General features: G+C 37.3%; 1 protein-coding gene across 3 annotated transcripts in view; it reads right to left on the bottom strand.

The window, feature by feature from the left end:
* Positions 1-212: 212 nt before the first annotated feature.
* The window catches only part of MAD1 (mitotic checkpoint family protein), a 54,442-nt gene continuing 38,436 nt past the window's right edge, over positions 213-16,218 (bottom strand). For 2 of the 3 annotated variants that reach the window (XM_089988187.1, XM_089988186.1), the window contains exons 9-16: positions 15,056-15,187; positions 14,750-14,953; positions 13,556-13,718; positions 1,456-1,543; positions 1,275-1,344; positions 743-871; positions 614-652; positions 213-512 (exon numbers count right to left, since the gene is read on the bottom strand). In XM_089988187.1, coding sequence (XP_089844313.1) covers positions 423-512; positions 614-652; positions 743-871; positions 1,275-1,344; positions 1,456-1,543; positions 13,556-13,718; positions 14,750-14,953; positions 15,056-15,187 — 915 coding nt within the window. In that variant the 3' untranslated portion in view covers positions 213-422. The remainder of the gene's footprint in view (positions 513-613; positions 653-742; positions 872-1,274; positions 1,345-1,455; positions 1,544-13,555; positions 13,719-14,749; positions 14,954-15,055; positions 15,188-16,218) is intronic. The other variant, XM_089988188.1, reaches the window with a different exon arrangement.

The following is a 16,218-nucleotide window of genomic DNA, read 5'->3' as shown; positions in this document are numbered from 1 at the left end:
AAGAACACTTCATGGCTTGCATGCCCAGATGGATTGTTATGCTGTTTCACGTTAAATAATCTCTCTAAATCAATAGTATAAGCATAAAAAGTTAAGAACCCACCGGCATGCATTCACATATTGGAGTGTCATGACTAAATGGTAGATATGTAGCTTCTTAACTAAGTGATTAGTGCCTCAAATTCATGCTTGCCAATCTACAGAGAATTTCACCTAAACAAGAGGGGTCATATCTCCCTTAATGATAATATATATAAGCCAACTATCAAGTAACAAAATGGAGTTGTACAAAAATGCCTCATAAATAATAGGGGTTTCTTAGTTCTCCATCATTCTTCTCTCAAAAGCCAAACACAAAACGCATCATATGAGATGCATACATTATGGAAAAGTTATACATTACCAATTTTCAGGGCTGGGATTCAAGACAAGGTTCGCCTGTTGAAGGACTCAATGGTTAAGTTTGCGATAAATGCAGGAATCGAGTTACACCTCCCAATGAATATTTCAATCTGCACAATATAAGCTTTCTAAGCATAGTAGCTTGAGTTATGTCAATGAAAAAAGGATAAAAATGACATGTACAGGGCTTAGACTCATAAAACACACACACCTGCTGAGAGATATCAGGTTGCTGGGTGTAGCTATTCGCCTGTCCAGCCAAATGCACACAAAAAAAAATTCTATGTTCTACATTCCAAGACAAAATCTTAAAAAAAAAAAAAACAATCAAACCACATACCAGAATAATAGTGTTCCCTGATTCATATTCAAATTCCAGCTTTTCATCATCACTTTGAGCATATATAGATTGAAGGGTAAACAGTGTTACCGGGATTCCATTAGGCCGTAGGCGATCATCCATCACAATCTGCAGAAATTTAAATAACCCACTCAAATGTGCAGTTATAGCTAAACAAGCATAACACCTGTTGTAAAATAACAATTATTGATGAAAACAAAATAAGAAACTAACAAAGCATCTAGCTAGCATCCACATGCATGGGTGCAAAGGATGAACGCAGACAGTGAACTAATAATAGCATCTACAAGCAACAATCATAATGAAGTCCCCAAATCAAAATATTCAGAAATGAAGATGTCATGATCAAATTTGCAAATAAATAACTCAGAGATGTGCACAGCAGTGGGCTAACAAGGGAAAGTCCATGCCTTGACACCTTATACAAGACAAAAGACAGATCCATCACTACATACAGAACAACAAATATTAAACCCACTTCTGACAGGGAATAAAATAGTGAAAGTGTTACCTTATAACCAAAAAGAGAGCAACATGCTCGTCTAAAAACTGAGATTTTTTCCGCAAATACTGTCTTATATCTGTAACACAAAACTGAGAGATTACCATGAGCAAAAAATAAAAAAAGAGACATTGAAAAGAGATATATGTGATGGACTGATGGGATGCTTCACAATTTGACAATTAGCAACCTTTCCTCACGTTTCTCCAATATCGCAATCTGTCCTTTAAGTTGTGCAAGCTTTTCAGATATATCACTGTCAACAAGCTTTCCAGCATCTATATAAAGGAAAAATAGATTAGTTGTGCACCCTTGCTACGATGATATGAATTAGAATCTCAAAGTACCAGTCAAATATTACAGAAAAATCAAAGTTACTGATTTTTTTATGAATTTATTTAGTTATAATATGGCATTAATTCCATAACTTGTTCATTTCTATGATGTGGCTACTATTTTTTTTATCTTGTGAAATCTAATCCACTATTTCTTTTAATTGTTAATGCGAAGATAGAATAGCCAGGGTTTGTGAAAACATAATACCATCTTGTTGTGCAAGATCAATTATGTAATTATGATTCATTGTAAAACAAGACATGGGGATCAAGGGCATTAATGGTCAGATTGCTACATGTGTGATGAAGTAGAAACAAGTCAGTTTCTTGTTATGTGAATAAAAGTAGCTACTTCCATATTCAAGTAATGGCTCCATAAGACAGTAGTACAATAACCATTATTACAGGGTGTAAAGTGTTCAATGACTAAAAAGACAATTCAGTGGAGTGCATGCACATGAATTCAGGCACCAAACTAGATGTTCAGGGTAATGGGGAGAAAAAAACAGTGGAAATTATTTTATAAGTTTGGGAGCAGAAATGTTCATGGAGAAAGCCAAAAATGCATAAAAGGGCACATGCACTGAAAAAATTGAGGAGCAACAAAATGAAAGATTTAACAGTTTAAGAGGGGTACTGAGAGACACTACGAAGGAATGTAACATAACTTTTTGTCATTCTATTATTAAAAGTTCAAAGTTCAGATAAGCAAATATGTTTTAACTGATAATAAAATAGTTGCATATTACCTGAGAAAACAAGACAATTCTAAGAAATAGTCAGCAACTATCAAACCATGCTATAGTGTAGGGGAAAAGAATAATGCATTATTACTCATAATAGTGGAGACAGATGCAAAGGATGTGCCATGGGAAAGACATGATCAGAAGTACAGGGAAGAAAGGTTTACATCAATGTCATAGGTACAGATCAGAGCATGAAGTACAACATGGTACCAAGGGTATGACACAAAATTTCCTAAAAAGATCAGTATTTGGGGTACGGATATTTTATATAGCTATAGTCAATTGTATGTGGAATCTAGTAAACAAAACCATTTTTTACTCTCTTTTTTCCTTAGCAGATCAAACCCTATGGACATGATCTACCTGATTTATTTTGTATATGTTTTGGATCAGGATTTTTAAGGGCTTAAAAATCAACAGCCTATAACTCACCAATTTCGCATGACTCAAAAAGGCCTGTTTTTGCATCAAAAAAACATGATCCAAGTTGTGATTTCTAACAAACAAACCATGCTGAAGGCATCCATCAACGAGATCACATTTAGTGGATACAACTTGAATCTATAATTTGCCAACTAGATTCCACATACAGTTGGTTGTAGCAAATATATCTCCACACACACACACACACACATAAAAAGCATAAATGCACATGCAAAAATGCATAATGATATTACACTTTATAAGATGCTCCAGGTATGAAATTACAGACTATCAATTACGAACTAAAAATCTAAATCATGTTAAAGATATGTAGTTAACTAAACAAATACTGATCTATTTAATGATAGATGCTTTTGATATTAAGGTAGGTTACATTTGTTTGGATAATAAGTTGGATAAAACTAGTCAAGTTCGAAACCTAGATGACCCATACCTAGGAGTACCTAGTACAGTTGCAGATACAACACCGGTACAGGAGCTTACTAGAGGGGAACCCATGCTACATAGGTTTACATATCAAATACAGTGAATATAAATGGCCCCTTTCTTGCACATATTGAGAAAAAAAGGCCAAAGAGATTATGAGCAAGTGTTTATGTGTGCAATTATGCATGTGTAAGTATGAACTTTTGTGGCCGTTTTTTGCACACCCATATGCTGCTCGACACCAAGGATTAAAAGTTATTGCAGGTGTTTCCTGCTGTTGCTAAATGAATTAAAGATACATAAGAACAGCAGCTAGACTGTTACCAAATGCAATTAGCAAACAAATTGCATCACTTCATGAGGAAAAAAAAGGGAAAAAAGGAAGCTACAAGTTTACATCAAATATGTTACCTTGACATTTCTAGGCAGCCAACGTGCTAATGTCTAACACTTGGACACCGAAACCGGCATTCCTAGACACCTCACATACACTTCATTTTTAACATAGAGGTGCCCAAGAAAAAATGGATACTCAATGCCGTGTGTCCAACACTTTTGAGTGTCATAGACACGAAGTGTGTGATATCATAAATTTCGTGTCAACCTTGTTTAAACCTTATTTTTTCTCCATATATTTTTATTGGGTCCCAATTTCATGAAAATGCATAGGCATGTTATTATTTGGTTCAAAATTATGGCTTTTGAATCACCTCTTTTGAACTTTATCTTGTCCCTATTTGCCTAAGCTTTTTGGGAAATGGCTTTGGAGGGAAACTCTACTACATTGAAAAAGGTTTAGTCTAATATTGATCATTTTTTAAAAGCTCAAAAGGTTTTTTTTACCTAGAGTTGGCTTTAAGGGCAACGCCCTCTTGGGGCTTGTCAATTAAACTTTGGACTTTGGATATTGGATTTGAATTTGCATTTGGATTTGGATTTGGATTTGGATTTGGATTTGACTTTGGACTTGGATTTAGCTTTGGCTCGGCCCTGCACAACTCGACTCGGTTAGGTGTAGTCCAGTCTTGGTCTTTGACTATATATATCATTGTCCTAGATATTGACGACAGTTTCAAAATGTTGTGATATTATCGCTGCAATTTCAGAAAGCGATAATGTAGGTAAAATATCATGATATTTTGAAAATATTGCAAATTTTATAATATTGCAATATTATCACAAGAATATCACAATATTATAAATAAATTTTATTGTTTTTATTTATTTTTTACATCTTAAATATGTTTTTCTTCTTTCTTTTATTATATATGCATTTTTTGTCTAAACATGATATTTTCTTATTTTTATTATTTTTTATATTTTTGAAGCCCCAAGATTTTATCAAGATTTATCACCAAACCTATAATATCGCGAGAAATAGCCTCACCAAAATATAGCCAATACTGATATTTGTGACTACGATATGTATAGGAAAAATATCATGTATACTCGGAAGTATTTGCTGAGAAATACACTCCAGCTTTTAAATCATTACATTTGATTGTTTTTAGGGATGCTATAAAGGGGCCAAGTAAATCATCATCCTTCTCCGCACAGTCGGTACAAATCTCTCTCTTATTTTAGTGATCATTTCTGTCATTGTCTCAGTTATTTTTTGACATGTGACTCCTCCCCACACTCAAGGCCTTCTTCCCTTACACTCCCCACCCCCCAGCCCATATCCATTCTTAAGATGTTTGAACTCCGATCTCTCGTCCCTCTTCACCCAAGCCATTGTCCTCCTTTCTCCTATCTCAAACTCTATAGCCAACATCATGGACTGGTAGCAAAAAGAAGGCATATGCAGAGAGTGATGGGAAATTACTCTTGCTTCTCTCACATTAGGGATGGTGATGGTCTTATAATTCAAACATAGATGAATGTCATCTTATTCATACATAGAAACTCTAGAATGGCAGGGAGATACTGGAGTGCCAGAACATTAGTATTTGTCTCAACACTTTCGATCAATATCAAACATCACAAAGAGAACAAAGATATGGGAAAACACATGATTCAAGCACCAATAGTAAATTAAATAGGGTGACGAAGGAACAAAAAAAATGCCACATTACTGTAAAGTCTTTATATATGGGGACAATCCATATCAATCCTAGGGTTCTGAAAATTGGTGTGATCCTCAATTGACGAACAAGTGTTTGCAATTAGGCATGCACAACGATCCGACCCTACCCTAACTTGGCCCGGTTAAGCTTGGACCAAACCTCATTCATGCCTTTAAATGAGTCGAGCTTGTACAAGGCTCTGAGGCTCGGACAATCAAACAAGTCGAGCCTGATCGGCCTACTAAGCTCGGTTAACGTATATGTAATAATAATATAAATTATATATTATATCATATATGTATATATATATATATATTTTGTTCAGCCCCAACTTGCCTCCTTTAGAGTTTAGTCTAGGGTTTTTTTCATTTCATTTCATTTCTTTTTAAACTCAACCTCACCCCTTCTCCTTCCTCGCCACCACGCAGTCGCCCTCGCCAACTCGCACCTTCTTGGCTTCTCCTTCGTCGCGGCCTCGCCAACAATCGGCATCGCCCCTTGGCCCTCGTGGCCTCGTCCCCTTCTCCTTGCTCACAGTCGGTCGCCAGTGGGGATTCCCTCGTCCCCTTCTCCTTCCTTGCAGCCATGCATTTCCCAACGAGCACGACAGTTTCTCGGAGGTTGCATTTCAACATAATTTCTAATTTCTTTCATTCCTTCCTCTCTCTGCCACTTATTCCTTCAGATTTTTCATTTCTAGGGCTTGGGTTTTTCCCTTTCCCCTTTCGTTGTGCTTTCTTCTGTTTAGGGTTTTTTCTTTCCTACTTTTTTATTTTAGGGTTAGGTTTTATTTTGACTCCTTGATTGGGTGAATGTTAGGGTGTTGTGCCAGAAAGAGAGGTGCAGAGTTCGACCTTGAGCGTGATTTATCTCTGTGGGAATTCTCGTATGTTTGGGTTTCTTTTCCTCCTTTTTCAAACTGATTTTTTATAGTAACATGTTAGTTTTTTTGTGTAAGGCATTTTTTTCAAGCTTTTTAATGTTCATAAGAAAATCCAAGGGAGGTCTGACGGTATTGAAAGTTTTTCATTTGTACCTGTATTGAGAAAGAGAGAAGAGAGAGAGAGAAGAACCCAAAGTGGCGATTGCGGCTGTCATGATTTTCTTAATGAAATTGTGACCTAATGACTGTATTAATATGCTTAAGTTTACATTGTGGGTCGGATCGGGTCTGGTGTAATATCCGAACCCGGAGCAAAAGTAAAAATACAGAAGACTTATACATGAATGAACTCGGGTCTGGTACAGGATCCAGACCCAAAACACTGTTCACCTTTTTCACCCCCCTTCAAGTTGATCATGGTTATGGACCATGAACAACTTGTCTTTAAGCATCCAAAAACGATCCTTTGTTAACCCTTTGGTAAATAGGTCTGCAACTTGTCTTTCAGTATTGACGAACTCAGGCTCAATCTCTTTTTCTTCGACTTTCTGTCTCATAAAGTGTTGGTCAATCCTAATGTGCTTAGCACGACTGTGATGTACTGGATTGAATGACATGTTTATAGCACTTTGATTGTCACATAGCAAGATAATGTGGGAGATCTTTTCTCCTACTTCAGTTAGTAGATGCTTGATCCATGTGGCTTCGGCAGTAGCAGCAGCCATAGATCTATACTCAGCCTCAGTACTTGATCTAGCGATAGCCTTTTGTTTTCTACTGCTCCAAGAGACTAAATTTCTTCCAATGAAGGCACAATATCCTGATGTAGATCTTCGTTCATCAGGATCTCCTGCCCAGTCTGCATCACAATATACAATGAGTCTGTGCTCATCTTTGTCATATGGGTGTGGTGAGTATATCAATCCATCCCCAATAGTCCCTTTCAGATATCTAAGGATCCTCTTGACGGCTTCCATATGTCCAGTACGTGGTGCATGCATAAATTGAGACACTTGATTGACTGAATAAACAATATCAGGTCTAGTGAATGTGAGGTACTGTAACATTCCTATTTTGCTTCGATACCTGGTGGGGTCATCACACAGATCTTCATCATGAGCGCTAAGTTTTTGATGAAGCACACTCGGAGTTCCCAGAGGTTTGCACTTGTGCTGAGTGAGTGTCAAGCCATGAGCCTGATTATCAACTTCTACACCAAGAAAATAGCGTAGAACTCCAAGATCTTTCATTTTGAACCTCTGACCTAGTAAGTCTTTTACTTCTTGGATGTGGGCCGCAGAGTTTCCTGTGATAACAATATCATCGACATAAATTAATAACAGAGTGGTCACAGTCTAACTTCTAAAAATAAACAATGAGTGGTCCAGCATGGAACGTAAAAATCCATGTTTCTGAATCTCTAGCGAGAAGCTATCAAACCAAGAGCGAGATGATTGCTTCAGACCATAGATATCTCTTTTTAACCTGCACACATGAGTTTTACAATTTTGTTCTTATATCCAGGGGGTTGCTCCATGTACACTTCCTCCTTCAAGTCCCCATACAAGAAAGCATTTTTTACATCAAGCTGACTCAACTTTCATCCATGTTCAACAGCCAGAGAAATAATAATTCGAATTGTTCTCATTCTTACAACCGGACTAAAAGTCTCATCATAGTCTTGCCCTGCTTCTTGAGTGAATCATTTTGCCACGAGCCTTGCCTTGTATCGTTCAATGGTTCCATCTGGCTTGTACTTTATCTTGTAGACCCATTTACATCCAACATTTTTGTCAGGTGGTCTGGGAACAACTTCCCAGGTTTCACATTCATGCAAGGCTTGCATTTCATCATTCATGGCTTCTACCCACTTGGTAGAAGTGGCTGCCTGGTAGTACATAGTGGGCTCATCTTCCGTATTGAGAGCAATTAAAAAGAGTTGAAGATCCAAGGAGAAGTTGTTATAGCTAACCCACCTGTCAATGGAATGTCGTATACGGTTTGATTTTCTGACCTCAAGAGTATGAGAAGGAGTCAGATTACTGACTGAGACATGATCTGAATGGCTTGATGTTGTCGATCTCTGTCTAGAATAGACAATGCCTTTGTATCTGCCCAGTACTTTCTCTGAATTCTATGGCCCCGACGACCCAGTGTTCTCAGACATCTCTTCTTCTTGTTGCACGCAATCTAATGAACATGCTTCATTGGAGCCAGCAAAAAGTTCTGAACTCAACCAAGGATAGTAAACTTCAGTTGGTATATTCGTTGCATCAGCTCTGTCATCAAAATTTTGTTCATCAAAGACAATATTTCTTGAGATTCTGATACGTTTGTTGGTGGGATCATAACACATATATCCTTTGTAGTCATCTGCGTATCCCACAAACCTACACTTCTGGGCCTTGTCCTGAAACTTATTTCTCAGGGACTGGTCAATATGCACATAGCAAACACATCCAAAACACGCAAATCATGATAACAAGGATGAGCTCCAAAGAGACAGTGATAAGGAGACTTATTTTTCAGAACGACCATGGGCAATCTATTTATCACATGCACGGCAGAATAAAAGGCTTATGTCCATAGGTTGATGGGAAGATTACTGTCATACAGCATACTCATGGCACTTTCAACGATATGTCTATGTTTTCGTTCAGCAATCTCATTTTGTTAAGGAGTGTGAGGGCAGGACACCCTTCTTCCTATTCCGTTATTTCGAAGAAAAAAAATAAAATCACGGGATGAGAATTCCCCACCTCCATCACATTGAAAAAATTGAATGGACTCAGAAAATTGATTTTTGACCAAGGAAAGAAAATTTTGAAACAAAGAGAAAACTTCTAACTTATTTTTTATGAAATATATCCAAGTGTATTGAGAATAACTATCAACAAAGATTAGATAATATCTGCTTCCAGACCCAGAGACAATTGGGGTTGGTCCCCACACATCAGAACAAATAATCTCAAAAGGTTTTGAAGCTCTATTATTAATAGAATGGAAAGGCAATACATGACTCTTGCATGAAAGACAACTAGAACATTTATGACTGCTCTCATCCCCATTAAGACTTTCTTTTGGAATGAGATTATTAGAGACAAGTTTCTCAATAAAATGACTCCCACAATGTCCTAACCGACTATGCCATAAGAATGGCTTATTACATTCAGAGATGCTAAAAACACTGGCAAAAGATGATGAACACGACTCTAATGAATGCTTCGAAATCAGGTGAGCAGGGTGAACAGCATGACATGGAGTTTCTTCAAAGACATACATGTTGCCTCGTCTCTTTCCTTCAGCGAATGTTTCCCTCGTGCGTAGGACCTTGACCTACACAGAGAAGGAAGTGAATTCAACTGAAGCATTATTATCATCAATAAGTTTGGAGACGGAGACAATATTTTTCTTAATGTCAGGAGCATGAAGAACGTCAGAAAGAGTAAGAGTGGAATGTGACATGGGAATGATAGTCTTTCCAACATGAGAAACAGGATGGTGGGATCCATCTCCAGTGACAATCTTACTTTTTTCGAAATAAGGAATAGGGTTAGAAATTTTACTTGCATCGTCGGTTACATGAGTTGCTTCGTCACTCTGCTTCAATTTTAACTATGACAAGGCAGATATCAGCAAATCTTTAATCTCTCCATTGTCTCTGTTATTTGTGAACTTTCTATTGGTTTCTGTCTGTAAACCCTTTCCTTTATTCTCTGGATTATGCCAACAATTCGCCTTGATATACCCCTTCTTATTACAAAGGAAGCAAGTAGGAATGGATCTTGGTCCCTGCGCATGAGCTAACATGTTTGGAGTGGGAAGCAGACCACGCCCTCCGTGTCCACTTCGCCCTTGTCCTCCTCGTCCCCGTCCTCTGCCATAAGTCACTCTTATGGTCAAAACTTCTTGAGTATTTGGATTTATTATGAGTTTCTTCAGAGAATCCCTTCAGAGTCATTTCATACTGGATCAATTTGGCTCGTAGCTCATCGAAGGTAGGAAGGCACAATAGTGAAGTGACTATCATATTGTAGTCAGATCTCAATCCACTCACAGTTTGTTGCACCATGTCATTATCACTAACGACACAGCCTATAACTGCAAGGTGGTCTGTGATGATCTTTATTTAGTTCAAATATTCCATGATGGTCATAGAATCTTTTTTTAGCAACTGAAATTCCTTTTTTTAGAAAAAACACCCTTGCTTGATAAACCTGCGAATACGTTTGAACCAGTCGTTCCCAGAGTTGTAGCGTTATACAATTGTCAGGAATGGCAACAAGAATCTCTTGAGACAGAGTTGATGTGATGTATGCAACAACTAATTGATCTTTCCTTACCCAATTGAGAAATTCAACATTTTTGACATACATGATTGAACTCGCCCCTTGATCATTTTTTTCTTCTCTCGGGACAAATTCTGGTGAGACTGAAGTGGTTCCATCCAGGTGACCTAAGAGACCTTGACTCCTTATGAAAGGAATAATTTGTCTCTTCCAAATCAAGAAATTTGAGGTGTTTAACTTTTCAGAAACAAGCTGGTTGAGAAAACTTGAAGAAAGGTTTGATTGAGAGTGATAAGAATCCATTGAGAATGAGAATCAACATGAGTATCCCCATAAATTTCAACCCTCTTTCCTCTTTTCTTTTTTTTCTTTTTTTTTTTGCAAAACAGAGGGTCGTAAATTGTCATAATCGAAGGATGCAAGAACTGATATTCAACTTGTGAAAACTTATATTCAACGTGTGAAAAACACCTTCACACGTTAAATGAGTAATCAAAGGATAGATTGCACAACAAGGCAATGAGAAATCATGGGAAAAACTATAGCATTTGAATATGCAGAGATAGACTTGGAAAGGTAGGGCAAAAGATGATCAAACAATGAATAAAAGTAATTCTCTTGAATGGGTTCACGTGAATCGATTCACGTGAAATCCTGTAGCCCTTTTTTTTTGCACGATCTGGGTTCACGTGAATGGATTTCACGTGAATCACAGATTGACAGAAGTAGTCCCACGCGAGATGTGAGAACACAGGGGACTTCAGAAAAAAAGAATAGATAAGGAAGGAAAGAGATGAAGAAGGACAGAAGGGGAGTAAGAGGAACGAAAAACCTTGGATTTCAGATCGTCGACTCTGCCGGAATTCTTTTTCAGCCTTTAGGGGATCTAGGCTCTGATGCCATGAAAGTTTTTCATCCGTACCTGTATTGAGAAAGAGAGAAGAGAAAGAGAGAGAGAGAAGAACCCAAAGTGGCGATTGCGGCTATCACGATTTTCTTAATGAAATCGTGACCTAATGACTGTATTAATATGCTTAAGTTTACATTGTGGGTCGGGTCGGGTCTGGTGTAATATCCGAACCCGAAGCAAAAGTAAAAATACAAGGCACAGGACTTGTACATGAATGAACTCAGGTTTGTACAGGATCCAGACCCGAAACATTGTTCACCTTTTTCAGGTATATCACTCAACCTAGACAAGCTTTTTAATGTTGTGCATAACATGCACAATGAACACTGACCCGGGCTCAGACCGGTTAAGTGCATCCCATAGCTCATAATGAGCTTACGAACCGAGACGAGCTCAGGCCAAGCATGTACGTCCGGTTTTTTGGGCGAGCCAAGCTTGTACATGACAAGCTCGGCCCGAGCCCAGCTCGTGTACATCAATATTTGCAATTACCCTTAAGGCAAAAACCTAAGGCAATTTTTCCATCTCTATGGATCATCATTGAACAAAATTAATAGATCTTAGACTCCATCATCTGAGAGAGAGAAAGAGGATGGAAACCAAAGCACTAGGGGAAAATGAATATAGGGGAAGGGAGAGAGGACGGGCCATTTACCTATAGCCAGTCCAAACCAGGCTGCTACAGAGGTTGTATTGGTTGAGTCTCACTGTAAAACTTGAACAAGCATATTGCAGGTTAGAGCCAACCTGAGAGCTATGTCACAGGGGTTCGGCTAGCAGGGTGCCGCACCCGCGTCGACTCGATGCGGGTGCGGTCAACCCGATCCTGGGTGCGTTGACCACACCCAGGATCATTTAGGTCCATTTTTTGGATTTTTTTTAAAAAAAAATCCCTATGAAATGGGCTGCGAAATTTTTAAAAAAAAAATTCTGCTGACAGCTGAAATGGGCTGCGAATTTTTTAAAAAAAAAAATTCTCCTGACAACTCCTGCCTTTTCAATCCTGATCCTTTTTTTCGTAAAGGATTTTCTCTCTCCATAATAAATGATAATGATGGTGGTAGCCTTGCTGATCCTTTCTTTTCGTAAAGGATTTTCTCTCTCCATAATAAATGATAATGATGGTGGTAGCCTTGCTGGCTATTAGTATTCACTGTTCTCCTGACGAGATGGGTGCGCTATTGTGCAGCTGTATATAAAATGAAATTTGAAAAAACCCGCGTCGGGGGAACCCCTTTATATATATATATATATATATATATATATATATATATATATATATATATATATATATATATATATTACATTTTTGCCCCTGCCGCACCCCCGCACCCGGAGTTTTTGGAAGTGTCGAATCCCCGCACCCGCACCCATGTGACATAGCCTGAGAGAGAAGAGGGAGCATGACAATTGCGTGGGGGAAGAGTGGGAGAGGAGGGTTGGCACAAGAGACGAGAAAGGTAATCATGGTAGCATGACAGATGGCTAACTTTTCTGACAGATTGCAGCTGAGATTTCAGTGAAAAAAAAAGCAGATAGAAGAGCGGGACAGCAATGTAGACTTTGTTGAGGAAATGAGTTATGATTTAATCGGGTCCATCTTATATCTCCTATCTCAAGAAAAGCACTGCATCCAAAGGCTATTAAGCTCGAGTGCAATGCATTCGGGTGTACAAAATCAGTTATTATATATATATATATATATGGGTTAATCTAACATTAAACTAGTTGTGTTTAACATTAGATGAATTCAACCTTATTAAAATAACTAAAATACCCTTAAAAGGGTATTTTTGAAAATGCATTGTTACTTTTTTGGGGCATTATAGGTCTTTTTAACTTGGAGAGAATTGAAAAGTTAAACACCTTTTCCAAAAAAGTAACTTTATGAATTTATCAAAGTTACCATTTTTACATTTTTCAAAAATACCATTCTTGAAATTCTGCCGTGTCCAACACTGTGCCAGTGTCCACATATCTGGTTTTTCAAATTCCGCTGTGTCCAACACTGCATCAGTGTTCAAGTAATACAGACATCAAGAGATCATTATTCGATTAAAAGCAAGCTCAAATCCCTCCCTACAAGAGGTTATCATGCAATTGTATCACATGCATCTTCAATTTCAATCATGTCACATAAAAAAATATTAGCACATCAGGAAACCTACAGAGTGTCCAATCAGACAATCACCTGACTGCCCTTTCAGATCTTCAATCGCTTGCAGCTTTGCCTGAGCCTTTTGTAGTTCAGAGCGTAGTGCCTCAATAGTATGCTTTGCTTCAGTATCAACTGCCAGGGTATTCACCATTCGCAAAACCTTGGTGGTAGCAGCAGAATAATCACCATGACCCAACTACAGGAAGCAAAATCTCTTTAAAGTATACCAAGTATGATAACTAGAGCAGTTATAGAGATAAAAGTTTAAATATGAGTGTTGACCACAGTGCACATGTTGGAATAATGACCAAATTTGATGTTTGAACATAAACCATCATCAATTTTTGCCAAGGGTTTCATGGGATTTTGAAGAACTTTTTATTGTGGGTCAAGATTTTGAAGTGTTATATGAGAGGAATTTTTGAAGAGACAAAATTCGTTGTTAGGCACCCTTTGGGTAAGGAAAAGAAGCAACAAATAGTAAAAGAGGTGGTTTTGAAGAGTTACCTCCTGTCAGACAACATTTTGGTAAGAAAAGAAGCATAATTTGACACATCTGCCATGCAAGTAGATAATTTCTTAAGACTACATCAAGGGTCCAACAAATATAAAAATTCTACAATCAGTTGGAAGTCTGTTTTTTTAACATTAAACTAAAATGTGTACTAATAATTTCAGGGAGGAATAATGGTTTAGCATAAGAGATTAGGGAAATGCACTAATAATTTCAGAGAGGTACAATGGTTAAATACAAAAACTTGCAAATCCATGATGCAGTGATCAACCAGATCCACAAAAGAATGAAGTACAAGTCATTCTTTATCAACATATGCACATGCCATCCATAGTGACAAAAGTAGAAAACAGAAAAGTCTCGGCAGCCAAAAATTTGCGAAAAATAAAAAAAAATTGTAAATCTCGCTTTTTTTATTCAAAATTTCAGCAATAAAAAAGAAATTAAAAATATAAAAATATATTTTTATAAAGAAATAACAATTTTAAAAATAAGATTTTTTTATGATAAATAGCGGATAAAAACATAAATATCGCATTTTAAATGGGATATTTATGTTTGTGACAAAAAAATTGCGAGAAATTGCTGTTTTTAACTTTCAGGTAATTTCTCGCCATATTTTCATGAGATTTTCATAAATCTCGCGAGATTTTTCACTATGATGCCATCTAACCAAAAGTAATGTTGAATTCAATTCTGGTTCAAATTTTTACCTTGCACTCCAACAATGAAATCTCAGAACGAAGCCGATCACCCTCACGCTCTAATGACTTTGCTCTCCTCATTTCACTATTCAGCTTTTCATTGAGCAGCTCTAATTCACAGTGTTGGTTGCTAATAATCTCCCTTTTCTCATGCAAGTTATGCTCAAATTCTTTAATGGTGGATTCCTTTTCAGCAAGGGAAGATTCTAGTTCCTAAATATTTTGAATGGCAGATATACACATGCATGAACATTTCAGGGCAGACCACAAATAGGTTCACATGATTTTCAAACTGTGGATGCAGAATTATCTGACCTTGACAAGGATTTCATTAACCCCGCTTGCACCTGCATCCCCACTCTTCTGCTTGTTTTGTGCCGTGGATTCCTCTTCAAGAGTAGCAACTGCAGCTCTTAACCTATCCCTCTCTGCAGTGACTGAAGAAACCTACAAAGTGCAAAATGAATCAAAAAATGAATTGACAATAAGCATATAAATAAGCCATATAATACACGAAATACAAGGGACAATAAACCAGACGACATAAGCTCAAGCCTTCCCAGTTCCCACAACACTATCTTTAGGCAAGAATTAATCTTGCATTCGAAAAACTGAAACCGGAAAGAGAACAAGTGTAGTAAGTTTATTGGCCACATTGATCCTGATTGAGCCAGGGGCCATGACACAAGGAGACGACTGTTCGGATACAAGGAGATCAATATCCAAAACATCAAGTTGCAAATATTTTTTATAAAGGATTACCCAAGGCAAGGCATCAATATCGAGAGGACAAGTGTGTTAAAATGTAAAACTGTACATATATGTATATATAATAATATTATATTATTATATATATAAATACATTTTTAATTTCTTTCTTTTCTGTATTTTTTTTCCTTTATTTTTATTTTTTGTCTTTATGTCATCTAGTTCAGTTTGAACTAGAATGACTGTTGCTAGTCAAGTCCTGTCCAGACTTGACTAGCAATAGAGCTGTTGGACTGACACATTCCAACAGCTCTTAATAGAGCTGTTGGACTGTGCCCAACAGCTCTATTGAGTCCTCTTTCAGCTGTGTATATAAAGGGGTGCAGCCCCTCTTGTATTTTACTCCAATGCTTCTTAAGCAATTGGTTTTTCATATCAATAAAGAATACATTTTTATTTTTATTTTGTTTCCAGTTATACCCTTTTTAAGGGTTATGCTTTAGTGTCATTCTTGACACTTGCTCTTGTTAATCAAAGCTCGTGTTTCGAAGATCCCCATTTCATTTCATGGTATCAAAGCCGCGGAAGTACTAAATCTTGAGGAAAAGCTGCCTCGGTTTCCGTGCCCGTTTGCAAAAGTGTTCGCCACTTGAAGAGAAGTGTTTTATCACTTCATTGAAGAAGATTTCACATCTTGTTGTATTGTTTTTTTTTTCTTTCTTTCTCATTTTCCTTCTTGTTTCTCTTCTATCCCTATTCTTTCTCTCCTT

Source organism: Nuphar pumila, chromosome 14 (assembly GCF_984573655.1).
Source record: "Nuphar pumila chromosome 14, dmNupPumi1.hap1.1, whole genome shotgun sequence".
NCBI lineage: Eukaryota > Viridiplantae > Streptophyta > Magnoliopsida > Nymphaeales > Nymphaeaceae > Nuphar > Nuphar pumila.
The sequence above is the reverse complement of the archived record's forward strand: the minus strand, read 5'-3'. Positions and strand labels throughout refer to the sequence as shown.